The 27,103-nt window shown below is 37.7% G+C and overlaps 1 protein-coding gene across 8 annotated transcripts in view; it reads left to right on the top strand.

The window, feature by feature from the left end:
• Positions 1-27,103, top strand: part of ZZZ3 (zinc finger ZZ-type containing 3) — a 106,359-nt gene extending 79,256 nt beyond the window's left edge. For 5 of the 8 annotated variants that reach the window (XM_036255173.1, XM_036255171.1, XM_036255169.1 and 2 more), the window contains 10 exons: positions 2,582-2,720; positions 5,907-6,054; positions 6,230-6,345; positions 6,856-6,927; positions 8,102-8,203; positions 9,032-9,127; positions 10,203-10,355; positions 20,711-20,845; positions 23,561-23,661; positions 23,962-25,243. In XM_036255173.1, the coding sequence (XP_036111066.1) occupies positions 2,582-2,720; positions 5,907-6,054; positions 6,230-6,345; positions 6,856-6,927; positions 8,102-8,203; positions 9,032-9,127; positions 10,203-10,355; positions 20,711-20,845; positions 23,561-23,661; positions 23,962-24,106 (1,207 nt within the window). In that variant the 3' untranslated portion in view covers positions 24,107-25,243. Of the gene's footprint in view, positions 1-2,581; positions 2,721-5,906; positions 6,055-6,229; positions 6,346-6,855; positions 6,928-8,101; positions 8,204-9,031; positions 9,128-10,202; positions 10,356-20,710; positions 20,846-23,560; positions 23,662-23,961 lie in introns of all 8 variants that reach the window. The other 3 variants (XM_036255176.1, XM_036255177.1, XM_036255175.1) reach the window with 2 other exon arrangements.

Genomic DNA, 27,103 nt, shown 5'->3' on the forward strand with positions numbered 1-27,103 from the left:
ATAGATTTGTATGTATCACACTGTGTTTTTAGATGTCACCACAGTTTTTAATGATTCCTTCCATTTCTGTATAGGGATGTATATGGTAATCTTACTGGTAAGTCTCTGAGTACTCTAGGAAATAATTCCTAGAAGACTTGAATTCACTGTTTTCTTGGTCTTCTCACTTATTCTGGACTTTAAGTCTTACCAGTGCTTATCTTAGGCTTTTCAATCTGATAATCATTTTATCTTAATTAAAGAGAAGAGAAATAGGAGTTGAAAAGTTATACCTTCTTTGTCATCTTTGTTGGAATTATTTCTTTAAAGTCAGAATTATTGTATAATAATTTATATACAGTAAAAATTATTAAAATTTATTGGCTTCAGATAGAGGCCTTTCTACCCAGTGTCGATAACTGACTGTAGCACTTTATTCCAGCCTCTGCTTGTTTTTCCTGTAACTACTCTTATTCCTTATTGATGGTTACTGTGTTTTCAGCAGTTGCTGAAATTTAATACACTCACAATTATTTTTATATTGATGCTACAGAATTGTGCAACTCCTGTTTAAAACGGGTCAGTCAGCCCTGGCCAGTTTGGCTCAGAGGTTGGAGTGTCTGCCTGTGGACCAGAGAGTCCCGGGTTCGGTTTCCGCTAGGGGCATGTACCAAAAAATAAAAAATAAATAAAAATAAAATAAAACAGGTCAGTCATATTATAGAGATGCTATGACAAATCCTTGCTTATTCAACTAGCATAGTAGGAGTTCTAGAGATGAAATATGGCAGTTAAGAACATTATAGAGGGGATAGGTTCTGACACTCAGCTCACTGCCATCACCCTAAGACTGAGCCTAGGTGAACCTGCTTGGAAGAAACAAAACAGCCAGCACAGGCAGATTTGTATACTCCATACACACCTCTAAGCAAACAGAGACATAGTGAAAGTGAGTTTAGACTTAACTTTTGTAACTCTCCCGGAGTGACTGAGTACAACCCTTGCTTTCCAACTCAGTTCTAACTTTTAAATAGAATATTTCTAGCTTGAGAGGAATCTCACCCTTCAGTGCTAGCATTTTTTAACCTTAATTATTAAGCATTTCACCAAGGATTAGTTAACAGGGGACTTGAGAACAAGAATTAGCTATGTCTTAGGGAGCTGAGAAAGTGTTGTGATGTCACGTTGCAGTATGCAACGTTTGTAAATCTCAAAATTGCATTTTTTTTTATCCTTGCAATTTCTGAGAGTTTGCTGACTTTGAACTTAAAAGATTCAGTGTATTTTTGACTGCACAGAATATCTGTCCATTCATTTGTTCATTCAAAAAATATTTATTGCACATATTAATGCTGGGAAGTGTGCTGCACACTGGATAAACAACACAGTGGGCTTTTCAGATGTGTTTGCCATTGTGGAGTTTACAGTCCAGTGGACAAAATAATGCAATTTATTTGAGGCCATAAAGAAAAAGTGTGCTTCATTAATACTTTAAGGACTTAACCACTTATTTTGAAGTGATCTTGGAATGACTTGTTCCTGATTCTGCAAAATGTATTTGAGCATTTAGGGCTTTGAGGTCAACAGGTTTACACATTTGTATCTACATGTGAAATTAGACCTTAGTCAGAGAGGCTAAACAGTTTGAACTAGAGGGAAATGGGGGGGAGGGGAGGAATTAATATACATGTACCATAGTGAAATTTCAGGATAATGGCAGGTAGTAAGTAGATTTGTGTGGGTAAAATTATATGTTAGCTGCCCTAACTGGACTTTGGTAGGAAGGGAAGTAAAAAATATCTTTATGGCCTATCTTCTTTTAAAATATTTAATACTTAAGAATCGACAGGAAAGTAAACTTCCTCTGGAATGGTATAATAGAGCAAATGAGAAGCATGACACATAAGATGACGTTGAGTTATGTGACAGTTTCCTATAATTCTGGACAAGAAAGTGTACCTCAGATTCCTCATTCCAATAGAGTACAATAGAGGGGCTGAATTTGGTGATCTCTCCTAGTGCTAAAATCTTACGGTTTTAATTTTTCTTTTATTTAGCAGTTTCTTGATGATGTCGATTGTTAGAAAGTTAAGATACTTTCTTATTTTTTGTACTCGTTCAGCTTCAAGAATTAAAAAATGGGGGAGGCCTTGGCCGAGTAGCTCGGTTAGTGTCATCCCCATTCACTAAAGTTGCAGGTTTGATCCATGGTCAGGCAACACATAAGAGTTGACCAATGAATGCATAAATAAGTGGAACAACAGATCGAGGTTTCTCTCTCTCTCTCTCTCTCTCTCTCTCTCTCTCTCTCTCTCTTACTCTCTTCCACACACACACACCTTCCTCTCTAAAAATCAATATATAAGTTAAAAAAAAATTTGATGGGGGAATAAGGCTTTGCTTTCTCTAACTGATATTTTCTAACTAGGTACTTCGTAACTCAGGAAGACCTCATTTATTCCCAGTAATATGTTTTACTAAACTCTTTCAGGTAACTTTAAAAAGACTGTGTGACTTAATAGTAGATAATGGCTTGAACTCAGTTTTTATTTATTATTGTTACTAGAAAATTTTAGTGATGTATTTTTCTTTGTCTCTATAGTTATCAGAGACTATTACAGACGATTGCTGTACTTGAGGCTCAGCGTTCTCAAGCAGTCCAGGACCTTGAAAGTTTAAGCAGACATCAGAGAGAAGCACTAAAAAATCCCATTGGATTTGTGGAGAAACTCCAGAAGAAGGTATATATGAAGCACTTTATAAGATTTTCTGAGGTGTATTGGGTAACAACTTGTTTTTTTTTAAATACGGTATATATATTTTAAAATGTTTAATATTTTCCCCCTTCTGTAAGTAACCATACTACTGAAGGCAGGATACTTGTCTTCCATTACAAAAGCCCCACCAAATACACATAAAATATATCCTAGTGAAAATTGCTAGGAACTTTATTTGGATGTTCATAGAGGAATTTGATGTCCTATTCCCTAACTAGTGTTATGGTCTTTTCCTGTTACCTTCCCCATCTTAGTTTGTTTCCTTCTTCTGTTTTCTTTATTTGAGTGAAGCTAAAAAACAAAACAAAGAACCTCAGGACTTACCAACTCCTTTAGTTTCAAGTTACTTTTGTAATTCTTTACATAGATAGAAAACAGTGGTGAATTAAAACAGAAACTCTAGCTCGGCTGGTGTGGCTCAGTGGATTGAGCGCCATCCCGTGGACTTGAGAGGTCCTGGTTTGATCCCAGTCAGGGCACATGCAGTTGGGGACTCGGTTCCCAGAGAGGGGCGTGCAGGAGGCAGCCGATCGACATTTCTCTCTCACATGATGTTTCTATCTTTCCCTTCCTCTCTCTCTCTCTAAAAAATAAATAAAACATAAAAAACAACAACAACAAAAAAACCTCTGTTTTAAATGTCTTTAATGTTATGGTTGCCAAGTCCATGAGGTGGAGGTATAAATTTTACTTAATTTTGAAGTGTCCTTTATTTTAGTGTAAAAATTTCTTGTAATTTTTTGTTTTCCTTAAAACAGAAATTTCATATTTAACATTTAACCATATGAAAGTGATTCAAGTTTTTATAATAACCTTTTTAGTGTATAAATATGGAGATAATGCCATAGCAGGTGTCTTGAATTAGGTACCCACTGATTGTTCAATATATTTGCATACTGTTAGCCAGCGTTGTGTGAAAAGATTGAAACTGTAACACTATAAAAGAGAATCCTCTTCTTCACCTTAAAAAACAAAAACCTAGCTTGTGTAGTCTAACAACTTTAGTGTAGTTATTAGTTACCTGTTTTTAATGAAACACAAAAGCAATCTACCAGGTATTAATTTATTATTTGGATTTTTCTAGCTCTACTGTTTAGTTGGCAAACATTTCTTTCTCTCCATGCTTTAAGAACGCTGAGTATCTTAATGGATGTAGAATCTATATATTGATTTGTTAAAACTTAAAGTTTCTGGAACCTATTGCATCCTCCCTGTTATAGGCCCACTTAGGTGTTTATTGATTCTACATTGCTTTTATTAAACAGTTTGCTGTAGCAAGAAGATAGAGTACTTACCATGATTACTTAAAAAGGTTCCAAGTAAAACAGATGGTGTAAGAAAATTAAATATTAATAACCCATTTATTAACCTTAATTTTATTATTCACATTTCCGGGTGGGCAGAACGTAGAGTTAGGCACATTTACTAGAGTTGTGTGCAGCTGGTTATTTGCTGGTTCTCCATTTTCAGGTTTAGTTTAAAACTGAATTTGTTTTCTTTGTATCTCAGTAAGAGATGTGATATAGACCATCTTAAGAATTATTAACAAAAAAATGTTTAGGTGTATATAAAATCCAGGTACTTTAATAAAGGTAAAAAACTTACATTCCTTAGAAATTTTTCTACTGGATTTACTTTAGATGTTTGACTCTTGTTTTTCTATGTTTACACATGTATACTTCATTTGCCTGTTTTCTTCAGGTTTACCCTATTAAGTAGTTGACATGATCTGTTTGTTTTAGTGGACATGTATAAACTCATTCAAATTGAGGAATTTTGTGGTGTATATTAGTATATAGAATGCAGGGAACATTTATGGCTTGTTAGCTTTCTTTGGTAGTACCATCATTACTTTAAAAGATGCTTTAATTTTGCAAAAGTTGAACCTTAGGCTTATAGGTACTACTATGATAATGATTATGATAATGGAATATGTTATAAATAATATAAACATTAAGATTCTGTGTCAAAAAGTGGATTTTACTTTCCAGTTTCATAATTTATGATGTGATTTTTCCCCTCAATGTTTTACTCTGACAAATGTTAAAGGTATAAAAATATTGAAGGTACTGAAGAGTTAATACACATGTCCACCACCTAAATTCTACAATGATCATTTTATTGTATTTGCTTTCTCACTTATCTATCAATCTTTCAATCCATCATTCCATCTTATTTTGAGATAGAATACTTTTGATACATTTCAAAGTTGCAGACGTATGTTAACTTTATACCAAAACACTCAGAATGCATAGTGTTACCTAGAATTCTTTTTTAAGGTTTTTAAAGGTGAAATTTTCATACAATGAAATTCACAGAGGAATCATAATACCCAAATCCCTATTAAAAGATATTGATCATAGTGACCTGGTTGTAGTACCTATGACAACTAATGACTTCTCGAAAGGTGGTTGATAAAATAACTGAATTCCAAGTAAATTAAAGGTTAATTTTGATTCTCAACATGTCATAATTTTTTTTACATGTTGTGAGAGTATATATTGTGGAAATAATTCACTGTTTCATGGATAAGTCATGAACATGGGGTACATTTAAACTCTGTTGCAGTCAGACACATTTCATATGCTGTTCTTAGACATAAAAACCTTTCTTTGCTTTGCTATTTATATTTAAAGTCTGACCCTGGCCAGTTTGGCTCAGCGGTTGGAGCGGCGGCCTGTGGTCCAGAGAGACCGGGTTCAGGTCCCGCTAAGGGCGCATACCTCGGTTGCAGTTTGTCCCTGGCTCTGGTTGGGTCGTGCAGGTGGCAACCACTCAATGTGTCCCTTTCACGTCAATGTTTCTCTCTCTCTCTCTCTCTCCCTCCCACTCTATCTGAACAAAAAATGGAAAAATGTCCTCAGGTGAGGATAAAAAAAAATTTCTGTTGGTGATAATGTACAATATATCTATGTAGCTATGTAGTTCAGCTTTAGAGCTCCAAAAATAGTGCTTATGTTTTGTTACATTGATCCTTTCTTTCCTTGCTTTATCTTTACCATTTAATGTTTAGATGACATTATCTTAACTTCATTGGCTATTGGATTTCAGCAGTGATTAGAAATGCGCAGTTGACAAGTATTTGGCTTTGGAGCCATCTATAGTTGATAATTTCTTGAATTAAACTTAGGTTATTTTATTTTTTTCCAGGCTGATATAGGGCTTCCATATCCACAGAGAGTTGTTCAATTGCCCGAGATCGTATGGGACCAATATACCAATAGCCTTGGGAACTTTGAAAGAGAATTTAAAAATCGTAAAAGACATACTAGGAGAGTTAAGCTAGTTTTTGATAAAGGTAAGAAATGATGTGATAAGAGTTTGAATAGATTGGGAGGAGGGTGTCAATGGGGGGAAAAAGGAGAAACATCTGTAACAAAAATAAATTAATTTTAAAAAAAAGAAAGAATTTGAATAGAGAAATACCTGGCAAAGTCTTGCTTTAATAATCCTATACATGGTCTTCTATTTAGTAGGTTTACCTGCTAGACCAAAAAGTCCTTCAGATCCTAAGAAGGATGGAGAGTCCCTTTCATACTCTATGTTGCCTTTGAGTGATGGTCCGGAAGGCTCAAACAGTCGTCCTCAAGTAAGCAGTTTAAAATGTTGGAGTAGGAAAATTTGAATTGTAGACAGAATATTTTAATATTTTGCTGGTTTGTATTCTTAAAATTCAAGCAGTCTTTCACTGAAGATAGCAGGGACATGAACTATGAAGTTAAGAGAAAGCTGGGTTGCATTCCCAACTCTCGCACTTAATTAGCTGTGGAACTTCAGGTGTTATTTATGATTAAGGTCTCCAATCTGCAGTTTTCTCTTACATAAAATATGATTAATATTACCTGTGTTGTAGAGTTGTTGTGAGGATTAAATGAGTAAATGTGTAATATGCCCAATGCAGTGGTTTTATTTCATAAATCTAAATGAAGTAAAGGATTGTGAAAACATTTTGTAAACAATAAAACATGTACACTTTACAAAGTAAATGTACTAACATATCATGGAATTAATAAAAATGTTTCACAATTTGTTATTTGACTATATCAGAGGATAGTCTTTGTTACTTTCTCTTTGACAAAAGCCTTTGTTTTATATGCAGATGATAAGAGGACGTCTGTGTGATGATACCAAACCTGAAACCTTTAACCAGTTGTGGACTGTTGAAGAACAGGTAATAGATATTCCCAAACTGTGTAGGTTGAAAAGAATTAAGATTAATGCCAGTGTTATGAATAAAATGTATATTATTGTATATAATCACTCCTCACTGTGAATTTAAACTTATTTCTGTATACATTTTGCACACTTCGAGAATTTTGGATTTTGAGAACATATGAAATCCGGTTTGGGGGTGATTTTTAAAGAAGGAACCTGGGTGTTGTGGGGGGATTGAAAACGTGAAATGGACAAAATAAAGTTTTTGTAATACAGTTCTGGGTGAGAGAAAAACTTGGGGCTCAGTGAGTTCTCGATTTTGCTGTGGAGGGGAGCTGACACAGCCAGTTCAGAGTGTTCTGTTCCATTTTGGCACACAGCTAGGATTGTCTGGGTAGGTTTGAGACACACTTCTGTCTCATAGGAGGGTTAACTGCACAGCTGCAATGAGTTTATTAAAAGCATAAGAATCATCCAGATTATTCTGCATCTTTAGGACTGTGGGAGGATTTAGGAATAGGTCAGACTATTAAAATTAAATATTTGAAGGAGGGAAAGTCTCTTTTCCTGTCTAAATCCAAATGATTTTATGTTTTTGTCAGATGTATAAGGGTGAGCCTAAACACAGTCTGGCAAGAAAAGGTGGTCAGTGCAAATCACCAAGATGTGTAAAATACTAATTTTTTGTGCTGTCTTTTTTTGTTTGTTAATCCTCGCCTGAGTATATTTTTCTATCAATTTTTTAGAGAAAGTGGAAGGGAGGGGGAGAGAGAGAGAGAAACATTGATGTGAGAGAGAGATATCGATTAGTTGCCTCCCGCAGGGCCCCATCTGGGGGCAGGGATTGACCCTGCAACCCAGGTATGTGCCCTTGACCAGAATTTGAACCTGAGACCTTTCAGTCCTCAGGCTGATCCTCTAACCACAGAGCCAAACTGGCCAGGGCTGCGTTATCTTTTTACTGAATTGAATAGAAAATTTTATAAGGTCATCTGTAGGTTTATTCTCTAATCTCATTTTCCCTGTGAAATATTTAAGTTGTTTATGAGAAAATTTTCTGCCATGAGGATTTCTAGTACCTAACCCCCAAAGTTGGGGAGGGAATAGTATAATTTAAAATGAACTGTGAACGTATTTATTTAGAAACTCAGTATTAAGCTTTCTTATATGTGGTCTTGGATTTGGCGTAGAAAAAACTTGAACAGCTACTCCTGAAATACCCTCCTGAAGAAGTAGAATCACGACGCTGGCAGAAGATAGCTGATGAACTGGGCAATAGGACAGCAAAGCAGGTAATTGAGATGGCCCCATATTGCTGGTCTGTTTTTGATAGTTTTTTATGAAGGATAATGCAGCTGACATCAGTGGATCTGCAGCATCATTTTTGGCTACAGAGTGCTGTAGTATGTAGGGTTTTAAAATTAGCATTGCATGTTTTTGTGTTGATTTCAGAAAAAACTTGATATAATCCTGCTGTGGATCATTACTAAATAAAATGTAATGGACTTAGTGTCTGTTGAATGCTTCATGATGTACCAGTCATGTACTTTTTGGTTAGACTGTGGTAATAGATGTATGACATAGCCTTAGTATTCCCTGCTTGCCTCTCCAAAAAAAAATCTGGCAATTTTTGCCTTCACGTTTCCATCGATAGTAATAGATGTGTTTTTGTGTTACAAGCATAAGTATCACAACGTTGAAAATATATATTAGCTTTAGAATCAAACATTTTTAGAATGTAAGTATCTTTGGTGGCAGTTTAAAATTATTTATAGATTTATGATGTTTTAAATTGTTAGCATTCATTTAGGTACACATATACATTTTAATTTTCAGAAACTGTTCAGGTATTACACACTCTTGTATGCTGATGGGAGCAGTCCAGTAGCAAGGGAATAAATGGTGGTGTAAGACAGAATAGATTAATGTGGAATGTTTAGTGGTGAATCCCAATTTGACAGTCCTTCAGGACCTCCAGTACCTGCTCTCAAGAGACTTAAATTTTAATGGAAAGCGTATACACTTAGATGAATAAATTTCAAAGTGGTGCAAAAATCCCCAAACTATTCAGGTATTGCATGTCTTAGCATCATGTTAAAAGGCTTGTCATGTTTCCTTAGGTTGCTAGCCGGGTGCAAAAGTATTTCATAAAGCTAACCAAAGCTGGCATTCCAGTCCCAGGCAGAACACCAAACTTATATATATACTCCAAGAAGGTAAGAAGAAAATAGATTAAAGTAAACCTTAGATCTTAGATTAAACTCGTCAGAGTCAGAATTGCTAGGTAAAAGTGTATACATTTATTAGAATAGAGTTGTTTTATTAAAATTCTACTTTAGTGTTTCGTTATATTGGGCATAAACAGGGTAGGATTGCATTATTGCTTTAGTGATGTTTGTTCATTATTTTCTTAGGAGTAGGTTAGTTTATATGAATGAGTGCTACTTTACAGATTTTAGATGGAATGTATATCAGAAAGGACTTTGTGATGTTAAAGTTTTTAGAATGTTTGACTCTTTAATAAACACAATCAGTTTCCATTTTTTAGATAGGTGACTTAAATCCAAGACTAGAAATAAATTTAAGATATTTTATTTAATCCTCACTACTATTTTAGAAGTGTAAGTAATATTTCCACCTTCACTTTATTGATAATAATGTTAGTAGCTAGCTGTTATTCTCATGATTGAATGCTCTGGGCCAGGTACTGTTGTACAACCTTTTATAGATGAGAAAACTAGGCCTTAAGATATGTTGAGTAAATTGTCTACTCACATAGCTATTAAGTCCGGGAACCGTTGATCCTCTGATTATGATCTCAAGCCATTTCCCCTTTTCTCTGCTTATCTTTATAGTGAAAAGGCTACTGTCCCTTTCCTACATAGAACACTGCATCAAATTGTAGTCAGTTTTGTGTTTTTTTTTTTTTTTTTTTTGCTTTAATTGCAAAAAATTAAGTACATAATGGCCTAATTTTATTTCCTTAGTAAATCATACTTCCTCTCCTCCACCACTGCCATCATCCTTGACATAAAGAGAATGAGCTTGTGGTCTTGTTATTTGGATACTGCCCCCCCCCCCCATTTCTGTTTTGGGGGATTTCTTTTTTTAAGGCTAATAGTGCTTTAAAAATCCACATAACATAGAAAAAGCAGCCACATAAGAGTTTGATGAAAGATAGAGGTGAATTCTTTCTAATAGACTTGTAGGAAGTAACATTTATATTTTTATCTTCTTGATTCTTTTAATGATTTTCCACTGTACCAATTAAAAATTTGTTTTCTCATTTAGTCTTCAACAAGCAGACGGCAGCACCCACTTAATAAGCATCTCTTTAAACCTTCCACTTTTATGACTTCCCACGAACCACCAGTGTATATGGATGAAGACGATGACCGGTCTTGTTTTCATAGCCACATGAGCACTGCTATCGAGGAGGCTTCAGTAAGCTATCTATCTATACTGTATGTGTGTACTTATCTGTGCATTATGCAGGTCAGGGTACAGAACGAGAGCACCAGGATTTTCTCATTATTCCTGCTCTTCAGAGATTGTTGGGTTTTTTGTTTTTTTTAAATTAACAAGTCAAATTTATGGTTCTTTTATTACAATATATTTTAAATATTTTTAAATAAATAAAATAGAATAGAATAAACCCACATGCACCCATCAACCAACCTCAACAATTATCAATTAATGCAACTTACATTTTCATCTATATTTCCTACCTACCCCAGCTTTGTCAAAAATTATTTTGGAGAAAGTCCTAGACATTACATAGTACCATTATGTTTATAAAGGTAATTCTTTGTATGATCAAATATACAGTCAGTTCACATCTCCCCAATCATAAATTGCAATAGATTTTCTCCTTCCCTCTCTCCTTTTACCCCTCTCACAATTTTTTGCTATTGTTGTTATTGAAAAACTGGGTCATTTGTCTTGTAGAATTTACCACTGTGGATTTTATTGTTTGCATCTCTTTGGTGTCATTTAACCTGTTTCTCTATTCCCTGAATTTCCTATAAATTGATAGGTCTAGATAATTGATCAGACTCAGATTTGTTTGTTAGGGTTTGCAGGACTATTTCGTGTGTATTTTCATCAGTCTGGGCATCTCCTTTTTGACATAGCAACCATTGATTATTGCCTAGATCCATTAATTCCTTAGATGTTACAAAATAGTGATATTCGCCCTGGCTGGTTTTGCTCAGCGGTTAGAGCTTCGGCCTGCGGTCCAGAGAGACCCGGGTTCGGTTCCCGCTAAGGGCGCGTACCTCGGTTGCGGTTTGTGCCAGCCCTGGATGGGTCGTGCAGGTGACAGTCACTCAATGTGTCCCTTTCATGTCGATGTTTCTCTCCCTCCCTCCTTCCCTCCCACTCTATCTGAACAAGAAATGGAAAAATGTCCTCGGGTGAGGATTAAAATAAATAAATAAATAAAAATAAAACAAAATAGTGATATTCTTTTATTTCTTCTTCATTTATTTGATAGAATATAAAGTAAACCCTTCTCATCAATTATTTGATTATTCTACATATAGAAAAATCAGCATAACTCCTGGGGGAGAGAAGGGGAAGTGGAAAGACACAAGAAACTGTTCATACTGGTATTTGAGGGGGAGGGGGAATAGGGTAAGGTTGGAAGAGCATTATTAATTGTTCTTTTAAAAACTATGTATGGATACCTTTACTCTTTGCTTATTATAGTGAGCATTTATTACTTTAGTAATTTTTAAAAAATTAGCTTTGAAATAAAGCTAATCCCAGCCACCAACATGAACACTTGATAGTTTTAGAGCAGCTTAGGCCATTGCTTGATTCGTCCCTTTATTTTGTTTTGAAAATAATGAATTTATTTTCTAATATCCTCCAAAAATTACTAAGTTTTTAAAATTTTGTATTCTTAAGAACTGTTAGTCTTAAATGCATTAAATGTGTTTTAGTACATTGATAGTTGTAACCTGTTCACGTTCTTTTTTGAATGCTTTTGATAAGACTCTAGTAATCTTTGATAGCTTTCCTACTGTCTGGTATGACAAGGAAATTCTGGGTTCATTTTGTGTATCTCCTGCTTCAGAGTTAATGTCAGTCCTGCTTTCTTTTATTGGGAAATGGTATTTGTAGACTATATCCTGACTCTGGGAATGTTACTTGCTGCTTGGTTGATCATTGTTTCTAGACCTGTTTAGTGGCCACAACTGGGAATTACATTTTTGTTCAAAGATAAAGCACATCATAAGTTCATATTTTTATTTTATTTTTTTTAAAAACTCATTTTTATTGCTGAATGTATTACAGATATTTCTCCCTTTTTTCCCCATTAACCCCCTTCTCCCCATTCCTGCCCCCTCCCGCCTTCCCCATACTATTGTTGGTGTCCATTGGTTGTGCATATATGCATAGAAGTTCTTTGGTTTATCTCATCCTACCCTCCCTCCCCCTTTCCTTTGAGGTTCATCAGTCTTTTATTTTTTTCCCTCACCTGAGGACATTTTCCCACTCTTTGTACAGATAGAGCGGGAAGGAGAGAGAGGGAAACATCGATGCGAAAGGGACACATCGAGTGGCTGCCACCCGCACGACCAACCAGGGCCGGGGACAAACTGCAACCGAAGTACGTGCCCTTAGCGGGAACCGAACCCGGGTCTCTCCGGACCGCAGGCGGACGCTCTAACCGCTGAGCCAAACCGGCCAGGGCGAGGTTCATCAGCCTTAACAACCAATTTGTACTTTTTTTTTTTATCCTCACCCAAGGACATTATTTTTTTTTTTATGTTTTGTTCAGATAGAGTGGGAGGGGGGAAGAGAGAGAGAGAGAGAGAGAGAGAAACATTGACGTGAAAGGGACACATCAAGTAGTTGCCACCCGCACGACCAACCAGGGCCAGGGACAAACTGCAACCTCGGTACATGTCCTTAGCGGGAACCGAACCCCCGGTCTCTCAGGACCGCAGGCCGACACTCTAACCGCTGAGCCAAACCAGCCAGGGCCAATTTGTACTTCTTAATTCCTTCATCTTTTTCACCCATTCCCCAGCCCCCACCCATCTGGCAAGCAACAAAAAGTTCTCTGTATCTATGAAACTGTTTCTGTTCTGCTTGCTCATTTTGTTTGTGGATTCATTTGTTGATAGATATGTATTAATTGCCATTTTATTGTTCATATTTTTGTTCTACTTCGCCTTCAAGAAGACCCTTCAACATTTCATATAATACTGGTTTGGTGGTGATGAATTCCTTTAGCTTTTTCTTGTCTGGGAAACGCTTCATATGGCCATCGATTCTAAATGATAGCTTTGCAGGATAGAGTAATCTTGGTTGTAGGTCATTGCTTTTCATCAACTTGAATATCTCTTGCCACTCCTTTCTGGCCTGCAAAGTTTCTTTTGAGAAATCAGCTGACAGTCTTATGGGAGCACCTTTGTAGGTAACAAACTGCTTTTCTCTTGCTGCTTTTAAGATTCTCCCTTTGTATTTAACCTTTGGCATTTTGATGATGATGTGTCTTGGTGTGGACCTCTTTGGGTTCAACTTGTTTGGGACTCTGTGCTTCCTGGACCTTGTATGTCTGTTTCCTTCACCAAGTTAGGGAAGTTTTCTGTCATTATTGTTTCAAATAGGTTCTCAATTTCTTGCTCTCTCTCTTCTCCTTCAGGCACCCCTATGATGCAAATGTTGGCACGCTTGAAGTTGTCCCAAAGGTTCCTTACACTATCCTCATTTTTCTGGATTCTTTTTGCTGTTTTAGTTGGGTGTTTTCTGCTTCCTTACCTTCCAAATCGATGGTTTGCTTCTTGGCTTTACCTACTCTACTATTGATTCCCTGTAAATTATTCTTTATTTCAGTTATTGCATGCTTAATTTCTGACAGGCCCTTTTTTATGTTGTTGATGTTCTCACTAAGTTCCTCAGAGGTCTCCTTAAGTTCCTTGAAGGTCTCACTAAGTCCCTTGGATGTCTCACCAAGTTCCCTGAGCAAACTTATAACCTGTGTTCTGAACTCTGCATTTGTTAGATTGCTTATCTCCATTTTGTTTAGTTCTTTTACTGGAGTTTTATTCTTTTCTTTCATTTGGGACATGTTTCCTTGTCTCCTTATTTTGCCTGCTTCCCTGTGATTGTTTCTGTGTATTACACAGAGTTGCTATGTCTCCCAGGCTTCGTAGAGTGGCCTTCTGTTGTATGTGTCCTGTAGGATCCAGTGGCACATTCTCCCTGATCACCCCAACTGCGCCCTCGTGCACCCCTAGTGTGGACTGTATACCCTTCTGTTGTAATTAAGTCTTGATTACTGTTGGCACATCAATGGGAGGGGTTGACTCAGGCTAGTCACCTGCAAGGACTGGCTGTGACCACTTGCCACTACCTTGGAGGATCAGCTGCATAGGGGCCCACCACACAGAGCAAGACTTACTTCAGCAGGGCTCTGGTACCTACTGAGTCCACTCATTGAGTGTGTCCCTTATGGAGGTGGTTGGGTGGTGGTGTTTCGATGTGTTCTGAAGCTTTCCACCAGGTGTGCTGGCTCTGGGGCAAGGTCAGACACTGCCTGTGCTCTATCCAGGGCCACCAGGCATAAGCTACAACGTGAACTGCAGATGGCTGCTTCTTGTGCTGGGCTTGGAGGTGTCCAGGAAAAGCCAAGTTGTGAACCAAGGCTGGCTGCTTATAGTGCCAGGCCACTTAACGAGAGGAATGGGGCTCACTGAGACTGGCCCCTCTCGAGCCCCGGCTCCACACTGCTCTTGTGGGCTACTGGGTCACACAGGGCCCTATGGAGCCCCCGGTTCTGCTGCTGGTGGCTGGAGAGTGCTACTGCCCAGTGGGGCTCAGCTCCTGCTCAGCCTTTGCTGTAGTTTTTTGGCAGGGGACAGTTCTCTGCTGCTGGTCTGTGCTTCTGTTGCCTGGGGATGGATGTCTGCTTCCCAGCCTCCGTTGCTGGGGGTATATCTCAACTCTGATCGGTCTGCTACTGCCAGGGATGGTGCTGGGCTCCCAGCTGTTTGCGATTTACGCAACTGGCACCTTGACAGCTCCACTACTGTGCACTGGTCTTTGTTGACACAGGGTGTCAACTGGCCCGATGGTGCCAGGTGCTGCTTGTTTGAGAAATTTTAGAAATCTCTGAAGCAGGATCCAAGACAGGCCAATCCTATGCTAAAGCCTTTGGAAACAGCTTGGTTGGGTGGGGCCTCAGGGAATCACTAGGGTGGGGCCAACTGTGTGAGCCAGGTTGCTGGAGTCCCAGATATGGCGGCTGTCTGCCTGCCCTGTGGGGGCAGGGCCCACCAAAGGAATAACAGCCTCCACCAGCACGTCTGTCCAGGAGAAAGCTGCCCCTCCAGCCCTCGTTCGGAGGCCACACAGCTCAGTTCTTCCCTGGTGCCCCTCAAGTTGTCTCCTCTCGGAGCTTAGAAAGAGTGGGTCTGAGTAAGTCTGTGTGCGGGCCCTTTAAGAGGAACTGCTGGGGCTTCCGCAGCCTTAGCCTCCCTGTCTCAGTTCCCGCTGGTTTTACAGCCAGAAGTTATGGGGACTTTTATTCCTGGCACTGGAACCCTGAGCTGGGCGCCTGGTGTGGGATGGGGACCCTCAGTCCTCAGGGAGGACTTTCCCAGCTGAGATGTCCCTCCTGATTTTTATCCGACACACATGGGTGTGGGACCAGCCTGTCTGCACCTCTGCCCCTCTTACCAATCTTGATGTGGTGGCTGCTTTAATTTCGTAGTTCTAGGACTTCCATTCAGCTGTATTTCAAGCAGTTCTGAATGATGATTGTGTTGTAGTTTTGTTGTAATTTTGATGTGGTTGTGGGAGGATGCGATACTGCATTTACCTACTCCACCATCTTGACCCACCTCTCATATTTTTATTTTAAATTCAACTTAAGGACTATGGGAATTTTACTTTCCCGTATTGATTTTTTTTTCTTATCCTACCCGAGGACATTTTTGCATTTATCTTGAGATAAAGCAGGAGGGAGTGGGAGGAAGAGAGAGAAACATCGGCTGGCTGCCACCCACACAACCCCAACCGGGTCCAGGACGAACCACAACCGAGATACGCACCCTTAATGGGAACCAAACCTGAGCTTCTCTGGTCCGAGGGCCTATGCTCTAACTATTGAACCAAACCAGCCAGGGCTCCGCAATTGATCTTAAATATGTATCTCCTTTTTCCCATTTAAAAAATCCCATTTATCAGTAACATTAACATAGTAATGCTCACTTTCTTCATCTTACACTGTTCACAACAGTCTCAGAATATAATACCTACACCACCATCAGTGATATGATTGCTGAAAACAGACTTTTTTTCAGTTATTTTTTGCCTCAGGATATATCCTACTATAGAAGTAAAGTCAAATTACACTTTTTAAATCCTCTTGAAATGATTCCTCTCTGTTTCATCATCTGAATGCTAATTTAGTTAATTCTTTTCATTTTACTTTCTATTTTAGCTATTCCTTCTTATTGCTGTTAATAGATTTTATTTTATTATCTTGAAATTCATTTTCTCAATAATTAACATGATTCTGTTTCCTTACCTAAAGGACATAGAAATTAATTTGTATCTTTCTTAATACTTTGATTATATATAATAATTGGAAAAGGAGATTTTAATGAAAAGTCAGCAAATAAAAGTAAGTGTCCTTTGTTCTGTTTCTAGATTAATCAGATACTGATTATATACTTTGGTATTGAACTATTATAAAATGCCTATTTTTTTTTGGTTTTGTTTTGTATTTTTCAATAAAGTTTGTAATCCAATGGACACACAAAACTGCACTGAGAAAAACAGTTTCATGAATTAATAAGTGTTAGGAAGTTGTGAGGAGAGGTCAAGGTCACATAGGAAGAGGGAAGCCAGTCTACTTGTAGTTCTCTGTGTGTGAGAGACACTTCCAGATTGTGGGGGCAGGCCTGTGCTGTAACAGTGTACTGATAAAAATGCCTATTCTTTAAAAATTTTTTAACTTGTCTTTTGAAAACAGCTAATATCTGCCATGTCTTAAGATATGCCATTTGTATATAATTTTTTTTTAAATTTTTAAAATTTATTTATTTATTTTTATTAATTTGTTTTTGTTACAGATGTTTCTCCTTTTTCCCCCATTGACACCCTCCTCCCCATCCCCAGCTTTGTTGTCTATGTCCATTGGTCATGCATACATGCATATAAGTTCTGTGGTTTATCTCTTCCCCCCCAACACCCCCTTCTCTGAGGCTTTGTACCCCACCTCTGTGTCTCTGGATCAGTTTTGTTCATCAGTTTGTTTAGTTCATTATATTCCACAAATAAGTGAGATCATGTGATATTTGTCTTCCTCTGCTTGGCTTGTTTCACTTAGCATAATACTCTCCAGGTCCTTCCATGCCATCTCAAAGGATAAGAGATCTTTCTTTTTTTATAGCTGCATAGTACTCTATTGTGTACATGTACCACAGCTTTTTTATTCACTCATATACTGATGGCCACTTGGGTTTTTCCAGATCTTAGCTATTGTAAATAGTGCTGCTATGAACATAGGGGTACATATATTCCTTCTGATTGGTGTTTCAGGTTTCTTAGGGTATATTCCTAGTAGTGGGGTCACTGGGTCAAATGGCAGTTCAATTTTGAACTTTTTGAGGTAACACCATAGTGTTTTCCACAGTGGCTGCACCAGTCTGCATTCCCACCAGAGTCCCCTTTTCTCCACACCCTCGCCAACACCTGTTGTTTGATGATTTGTTGATGGCAGCCATTCTGACAGGTGTGAGGTGATACCTCGTTGTTGTTTTAATTTGCATCTCTTCAATGATTAGTGACGTTGAGCATTTTTTTCGTATGTCTCTTGGCCATTTGTATGTCCTGTTTGGAGAGGTGTCTCCAAACCCAGCTCCTGTGCCCATTTTTTAATTGGGTTCTTTGTCTTCCTTTTGTTGAGTTGTATGAGCACTCTATATATTTTGGAAATTAACCCCTTGTCTAATGCATCATTGGTGATTATGGTCTCCCATATAGTGGGATCCTTTTCCATTTTGATGGTTGTTTCTTTTGCTGTGCAGAAACTTTTTAGTTTGATCAAGTCCCATGTGTTCATTTTCTCCTGTGTTTCTCTTGCCTTAGGTGTTGTGTCAGTGAAAATTCTGTTGCGTATGATGTCTGAAATTTTGTTGCCTGTGGTTTCTTCTAGAATTTTTATGGATTCACGAGTTACATTTAAGTCTTTTATCCATTTTGAGTTTATTCTCGTGTATGGTGTAAATTGGTGGTCTAGCTTCATTTTTTTTTGCAAGTAGCTGTCCAATTTCATTTGTATATAATTTTTACTTTGTGAATATTAGAATTAATTATTTGGGAAATATTTACACTTAGTATGTGTCAGGCTCTGTTAGAGTTCAGCTAAATAGTTGTAAACAAATATCTGTGATCTTTGCTCTCATAAATTTTAATCTTGTGAGGGGAGATAAATGTAAAATCACATCAATAACGAGTTTTAAAAAGTGCTCCAAAAGTAGGTGCTCCTATAATTATTTAAGAGGCACTTAGTGTAGATTGGGGATTTAAGTGGGAGGCCTGAGGAAGTGATAGTCAGGCTGGCCATAGAAGGACAATTAAACTTAGCCGGTGAGGAGTAGTGGCGGGATATTTAAAAGAATTACATTTGAGAGCATTGGCAAAATATAATATAGTAGGTTTAACTTTTGTTTGGTTGATTTTGTTTTTACATGAACACCAGTTCAAATCATCCTGATTACTTTAAAATAGCTCTTCAGATGTATCCTCGGGATACATTCCAAGATATCCCCTCAGCCCCCCAATGGGTGCCTAGAACCACATGTAGTACTAAACCCTATAAATACCATGTATTTTCTTGTATGTATATACTTGTGATAAAGTTTAATTTATAAATTAGGCAATTTCACAGGTAGAAGATTTGTTCTTACCATGGATCTTAGCTACCTTAGCGTATGATTTTTTTCTTTACACATTAAGTTGAGAATTTTCACCTTTTTACTTCAAAGAAGTATTTTAGAGCTCCTTTTTGGCATTTCCAAATTGCTAGCATCACTACTCTTGTGACTTGGGGACATCATTAAGTAAAATAAAGGACTTGAACACAAACGCTGCAATACTGTAGGAGTATGATCCCCAAAACTGTTACTAAGGGACTAATAGGCTGGTAGCACACACAGCTTGGATACCCTGGACTAAGGAACAATTTATGTCCCAGGCATGATGGATTGGGATGGGTGTGTGTGTGTGTGTGTGTGTGTGTGTTTTGATAGTAGCCACGGTAGTGGGTGTGAGGTAATTTAACTTTTCTTAATCTTATTATTGACCAAATTTAATAATATCCTTAGACTTAAAATGCAAATTAAAAAATTTAACAGTCTGTACTCTTTGTATTTGATTAAAATATATGAATTCAATAAATTGTGTTATAATATTTCTTACTATATTATTTATTTAGGGTTAGGTATATCATATTTATTAGTATTATGTGTATTTATAAGATTACTCCTGTTGTCTTAGTGGTGACATAGGAAGGCAATAGCTATTATTTAATATCTTTAATTGACAAGAATTTTAAATGGGTGAAAAATAGTGGGAGATAAGGCAAATGAAGTGTGAGATTGTAAAGAATGTTTTATCTAGCCAAGTACTTTGGACTTGATGCTGTAGACAGTCAGGAAGCTATTTGGGAGATTTTACGTGATGGTGGAGAGGGTACGGTAGAGGATTGATAATGAGAGATATTAGAAAGTGTTAAGTAGTAACGGAATTTGTTGGATTAGATATGAGACAGTGAAAAATTAAGGATAACTCTTTTACATAGGCTTTGGCTCCTGAGTATGTAGGGAGTTAAAGAGTCAGACCAACCTAGATTTAAACCATCAGACTCCGCAAAGCTATTGAGCTTGGGTAAATGTTATAATTTTTACAAAGGCCAGTTTCCTTGACATAAAATAAACATTGTAATTGAATAATACCTAACATGGAGAGCAGGAGGGCTGAGAGGGGCAGAGGTTGTCTGGTTCAGGATTGGGAATTGATAAAACATGGGTTTGGTAAATTGAGTATGCTTTTAGGGATGCTGTGCAAATCAGTGACCATGGGATCAGTCATGAGGTAGCAAAGGGAAGAAATGGGTTCTGGGTGACAGAGCACAAATACATTGGGGAATAGGAAGTATTGACTCAATCTATCAACTTCAACTTCACATATTTATATAGTTTTTACTACTCATTTCTTTTATACTCTATTCTAAATAATCATCTTTATAACTCATTTCATCCCCTTGAGTAAGAGACATATGTACTGCCTTGATCATTGGGAGTACTGAGTAGAAAGCAAAGCGGAGATTGGTTTGCTTGTTGTTAAGAAAATGTCATTTTTACCCAAGGAAGCATAAAATCTGTTAGATTGAAGAAGAGGCGCTTCCTGCTGATCAAGGAGAAGTAGATTATCAGGTGGTTCTCAAGTAGCCACAAATGTGTCAGGATGGAGTGCATCAGCATTAGTGTGTGACAGAGGTGGAAGTCTTGCCGTGCTCCCCTGGTACTTGCATTGTGAGGTGGCACACTATAATTCAATATTGCTGTTGCATTAAGAGGCCCTCCGAAAGTATACGTCTGAAATATTGCTAATAGCAACACTAATTTTCTGCGCTGCTAATTTTCTAAAAGGTGAGGTGTCTTAAAAGTGAAAAATCTTGTTGATAGAAAATATTTTTTATCACTGTTTCTTATACATCATTCACTTTAATTATCAGACTAACATTTTTGTTTTGTGTTTTGTTATTTCAATAGGATGAAGAAAGTATTCCTATTATGTATAGGAATTTACCTGAATATAAGGAACTATTACAGTTTAAAAAGTTAAAGAAGCAGAAACTTCAGCAAATGCAAGCTGAAAGTGGATTTGTACAACACATGGGCTTCAAGGTAAATTCTACTTAATCTTACTATTTATTTAGCTTTTGAAAGGGTAATAAGAGATATTTAAGGTGGTTTCAGATCTTTAAATGCCACAAGTTCCAAGCATACAGGTAAAAGTAAGTTTAGCTTTTGTCCTGTCCATTTATGGAGAGGAGTATGCCACAGTTAGAAGAGAGAAGACAGACATACAGGTTTTTATACTTTGAGGTAGAATGTGAGGTGAGAAGTTTTTGTCTTGCAGTTTCTCTTTTTTACCTTCTAGCTTTACTGAGATATAATTGAAGATAAAAGTTGTATATATTAAAGGTGTAAAAAATTACCTTCCATAGATACCAGTTTTTTGGGGTATGTGGTGAGAACACACAAGATATACTGTCAGCAAATTTTAAATACTGCATACTTGACAATTATTATTAACTATATTCACCATGCTGTACATTATATCTCCAGAACTTATTTATCTTATAATTGAAAGTTTGTACCCTTTGACCAACACCTCCCCACTTTTCCTCTTCCTATCCCCAGCCCTGTCTACTCTCTTCTTCTATGAATTTGACTTTTTTAGATTCCACCTATTAGAGAGATCATACAGCATTTGTCTTTCACTGTCTGGCTTGTTTCAATTTGCCTAATGTCCTCTAGGTTCATCCACGTTGTCAAAAATGGCAAGATTTTCTTCTCTTTTATGGCTGAACAATACTCCATTGTGCACGTGCGCGTGTGTGTGTACGTCCGTGCGTGTGTGTGGCATTTTCTTTATCCATGCACCCACGGAGCTATTTCTCTTTTTGTTACTGTTGTTCCTGGATCAGAAATTTCTTTTCCCTTTCGGATTCAATTATCTTTGCTTATTTTTTCAGGGGCTAGTAGAAATACATTTATTCATTCCATACAATTTTGAAATGCCCATTATGTTTTGGGCACTTTGCTAAGTGCTAGAGATTCAGCAATAAACAAGACAGATTCTGTTTATGCTCTTATTCTGTTTTCATCTCAAGGAGTTCAGAGAAATTAAATAAGAAAATATTTGATAATGACTAGAGTGCATATTGGAGAATAGTGAGGGGCTATTGAGGTGCCTTGGAAATTTTTTTGTTTTTGGTACGTGCCCCTAGCGGGAACCGAACTCCAGACTCTCTGGTCTGCAGGCCGACACTCCAATGGCTGAGCCAAACCGGCCAGGGCTGCCTTGGAAATTTTGCTAAGGAGTTTAAACTTTCCTAAAGGATTGAAGAACTGGATTTCCAGCAGAAAGGAGTAGGAAATTTGCATTTTCAGAAAGGTCATTCTTAAACTATTAGTATTGGTCATCTTTAGGAAGGCCGTAGGTTTAGAGTGGATAACTATTAATTTCTAAACACTATGTTGTTAAATTTTTTAAATAATGTATTCACTTCTGTTGCTTAAATTGAAAAAAAAGTGAAGGAGAAAAAGATTATTCTATCCTTAGTATGGAGAATAGATAGGAAAAAAGGAAGGCCGGAGGCAGGGAGACTGGGTTAGAATCTTTTTGGAGAATTTCCTGAATTTGCCTAGTGGCTGTGGAAATAGAGATTGACAGATTCAAGAACACTTGAGGCATTAGAATGAACTGTACTTGATGGGATTGGAGGATATATAATGAGACTTGCTGGTAGTGGCATACATAAAATACTGATGTATGCTGTGATGGATACATTGAAATTTAAAATAACATTTTTATACCTCTGGTTTTCTGGCGTGGCCATTGCCAGACTATATTAAATGATTTTTTCTCTTGGTCTTTCAGTAATCCTGCTTCTCTTTTAGAGATTTTGATAATTGACAGTTCTGGCCTTTCAAGAGGAAACTTTTCACTTCTCATAAATTGGCTTGTTGGCCTGGTGATCAAAGAAACTAGAAATGAGATTTACTTTGATTTCTAAAACAGCACAGAAAACACTGAGGGCTTCCACATGCCACCACACTGAGAACGAGCTCAGTCTTCCTTTCTTCACGATGGTCCTTGGTCATGAGGACGCTTCGGGTTTTGGTGAGGAATTCAGTAGAAGAAAAGTTCAGAGAGGATTTTGTGTTCACCTGGTAACCGTTAGGTACGATGGTCTGTTCAGTATTCTGTAACAGGTTCGGATCGTTTTAACTGCGGTATTAAGGGATGGTTCTTAATCACAGTCATTGTACACTGGTGTGTGAGGTACCTTTCAAATGAGTGATTAGTAATCAAGTGGCCAAGTTTGTAGGTGATCTACCTAAAATTAAAAAAATTAAGTTAAAACATATTAAAGTTAATTTCTTTTTTTTTTTACCCTCATCCGAGGACATGGTTTTCCATTTTTTTGTTCAGATAGAGGGGGAGAGGGAGAGAGAGGAAGAGAGAGAGAAACATTGACGTGAAAGGGACACATCGAGGGGCTTCCACCCGCATGACCCAACCAGGGCCGGGGACAAAACTGCAACCGATGTACGTGCCCATAGTGGGAACCGAACCCAGGTCTCTCTGGACCGCAGGCCGACGCTCTAACCACTGACCCAAACCGGCCAGGACTAAAGTTTATTTCTTAAATGGATGGAATTTCAGCTAGTGCTAGAAATTGTATCTCACAACCATTTTTGTGTTGGACCACTCTCTAGTGAGTGGGGCGAGAGGAGAGGATGTCTGTGTGCACATCATGTGTTTTCCAGCAGAAAAAACAGTTTGGGAACAATGTAGTTTAATGCTTTTTCTCTCTGAATCTTTGATAGTGTGATAACTGTGGCGTAGAACCTATCCAGGGTGTTCGGTGGCACTGCCAGGATTGTCCTCCAGAGATGTCTTTGGATTTCTGTGATTCTTGTTCAGACTGGTAAGTGTTTTCTACATTGCCGATCTTAAATTTTGACAAGTAAAAATCTCCTTGGCAACTAGTGAATTTGATTTCCAGGCTAAGAAAATCACCATATCTAGTGGGTTAAACTTTGTTGTTCTAAGGCAATAAAGAAATTGTCCTTAATCATTATATGTCTCAAGTAACTTTCCATTAGAGATTTTGATAGATTAATGGATTTAAACCAGTCAAGCTATGAGGAAGTTCTGCAATATCTAGGCCAAAATACATCCACTGCCATGTAATAATAATGTGCTTGTGTGTGTGTTTTCTTTGCAGCCTACATGAAACAGATATTCACAAAGAAGATCACCAATTAGAACCTGTTTATAGGTCGGAGACATTTTTAGACAGAGACTACTGTGTGTCCCAGGGCGCCAGTTATAATTACCTTGACCCAAACTACTTTCCAGCAAACAGATGACATGGAAGAGAACATCATATACTAGTCCTCTTCAACACATAGCAATGGTATCATTGTGAATTATGTGCACAGTTTGGAAAGGTTCTCTGCTTTCCCCGAAATGACACTCACAGCACGACAGCTTCCTGAGTGTTCTCGTCAAGTCCAGCTCTGCCCTGTTGTGGCTCTAGATCACTGTTCAGCAGCTGAACATTCCTGGTGAGCAAAGGGTTTCCTTGGTGAGTTTCTCACCACCACCTTAAAGTCTTCTAGGTGGGCTTAAATAGGTGAGAGGGAAATGAGAGCACACATTAAAAAGTGAGGCAATTCCAAAGGTTTCAAAGAACTTGGTCATAAATATGATAATGAGAAGACAAAAGTATTTATATTAAAACAGTTTAGTAGCTTTCAGTTTTGTGAAAATAGTTTTCAGCACAGAAACTGACTTCTTTAGACAAAGTTTTAACCAATGAAGGTGTTTGCTTCTAGAATATACACTTTAAAAGAACTCACTGTCCCGGTGGTGGCCACTGACGGCCGGTAGTACATTGGAGCTGCTTAACCGTATCGATGTCTAATTTCTTTTAACCACAATGAACTGTCCTCATTACCAACAGGAAGCACTGCAGGGGCAGCGTCACAGGGCTTCCTTCGCCAGCTCCGGGTGTGTGAATGTTATAAAACGGTCACTCAGATATATTTTTTAAATGTAATGTTATATAAGATGATCATGTGATGTGTACAAACTATGGTGAAAAGTGCCAGTGGTAGTAACTGTGTAAAGTCTAATTCACAACATTAATTCCTTTAAAATACACAGCCTTCTGCCTCTGTATTTGGAGTTGTCAGTGCAACTCATCAAAGAAAACTGCCTAATATAAAGATCATATATATGGTAATAATTTCCCTCTTTTGTAGTCTGCACAAGATCCATAAAAGATTGTATTTTTATTACTATTTAAACAAGTGATTAAATTTAGTCTGCACAGTGAGCAAGGGTTCACATGCATTCTTTTATACTGCTGGATTTTCTTGTGCATCATCTAAAACATTTTGTATGTTTCTTCCTATCTGTGTATGCAGTATGTTCTTGAATAATGTTCATTTGTCAGGAGAACTGTGAGAAATAAACTATGTGGATACTGTCTGTTTCTATTATAGAATGCTTGTTGTAACTTCCTTTGGTTAGATTTTGGATACATATATATTTTTTTTTTACCAGTGTTGAAACAAACAAACAAAAAAATTTTTTAAGGGTTTGCTTTACCTATCTGTCCCTTCAAAAGAGTAAGGACTCTATTATGGGAAAGAGGGTGAACTTGAGAAGCTCTGTAAACGATGGTCCTGTTTTCACTCAGTGTGTGCTAAAAACTAAATTAAACCAGGTTACGAAAGAGCACATCCTAGGGTCAAAGAAAAAGGCAATTGTGTTCAGATAGGAAAACTAAACAGGTGGAAAATTTTACTCGTTCTTTTTGATGAAAATAAGCCCCCCATGTATTTAGTTTAAATAGGTGTTTTTTGAAAACCACTGTATTCCTTGAAAATTAGTGACTATTGGAAAAGACAATATAAATATTCTAAGATTATTCATTATACTGACCCAATTTTGAGACTCTGCTGTTATTTTCTAACTTTAAATCACGGGAACATCATTTACAAGTCCTCTTTAACACATTGTAGGGTACTAAAACCATACCCTGAATATTTTTAATTCAGAAAAGTAATATAATTTTAAATACAGAAACAGGATTTTAACATAATATATTAATTAAAAATTACGATGATGTTGATAAAATATATCAGAAAGGAAAGGAAATGGACTTGAACATAACTTCTCACCTTGAAATGATTAGTTGGGGGATAAAGAGGGGAATTATTAGAATCCTGGGCATTTTGATATTAAATGTCAAGTGAACATTCCAGAAGGTCTGTCTTCAGCTTGTAGCCAGGCAGCACCACTGGATGGCAACCTGCGTAACTTCTGTTTGCATAGAAGTAATACTACTTAGTTTTGGAGCACCGTTCAGGGCCATTCAAACATCCCATCAAGGATGAGGTATGCTTTGGAAGAGGGCTTTGAATGACATAAACAGAATAAACAAAATAAATCCACTTAAATGTATTTTTTAAGGGCAAAGATTTTTGAGAAATTTGAGTAGCAAAGAGGATTATTTTCTGCTTGAGCAAAGATGTATTTGTTTTGCATTTTCTCCAGCTCCAGGCAAATAGTCCTCATACTTTTAAAAAACCCTGCAGGGTAGTAGTCGTGGTAATGGTGGTGGTTTGATTTGAGGACTCAGGAATGGGCAGGGTAGGCCTTCCATCTACGAAGCAGCATGGCCATAAGAAACAACAGAGACCCGCTTGTTAGAGGGCTACTTGTTCCGTAGCATTCAGTAGGTCAGATGTAGTATTTCCTGAAATAATATGCTCAAAGTATTTGATAAGAACTGAAGGAACTTTTAATGACACCTTAAACCACTGCATTAAGGTTCGGCAAAGGAGGTTTTGATGGGTGAGATGTGCACTAATAATACTAGTGTTTACTGTGTGCCAAGCAGGAGAGAGGAACAGATTTCATTCTCACAACCTTATGAGGCAGGCTTATTTATTCTGTTTTCATTTGAGGAAATCTAGTCAGAGAGGTTAAATAACTTGCCTGAGGTTGTGTTGTATCGTTAGTACAGTGGTGATGCTCGGGTTTTAACCTAGACGGACTGCTCCGCCGGCAGCGCCTGCCTCATGGCCCTGTCCGCCTTCGAGTCAGGCGGCAGGCGGCACTGAGGTGGTGGAGGTGGCGGTGCGCAGGGGTTGCTTTTTAGTTCTTTTTTCCTGCTGTGGTGTGGTTCCTAAGTACAAACCTGAGACATGCCCCGGTTTTTAGCAAAGATTGGAGAAGCACTGTGTGCGGATGAGGGAAAAACACTGACGTGGTCTGCTGTGATGAACAGACCTTGAAAGCACACATACACAGAATTTGCATATTCCAACTCGGCAGCAAACGTGTGGCCTGAG

Source organism: Molossus molossus, unplaced genomic scaffold (genome assembly GCF_014108415.1).
Source record: "Molossus molossus isolate mMolMol1 unplaced genomic scaffold, mMolMol1.p scaffold_m16_p_12, whole genome shotgun sequence".
Taxonomy (NCBI): Eukaryota; Metazoa; Chordata; class Mammalia; order Chiroptera; family Molossidae; genus Molossus; species Molossus molossus.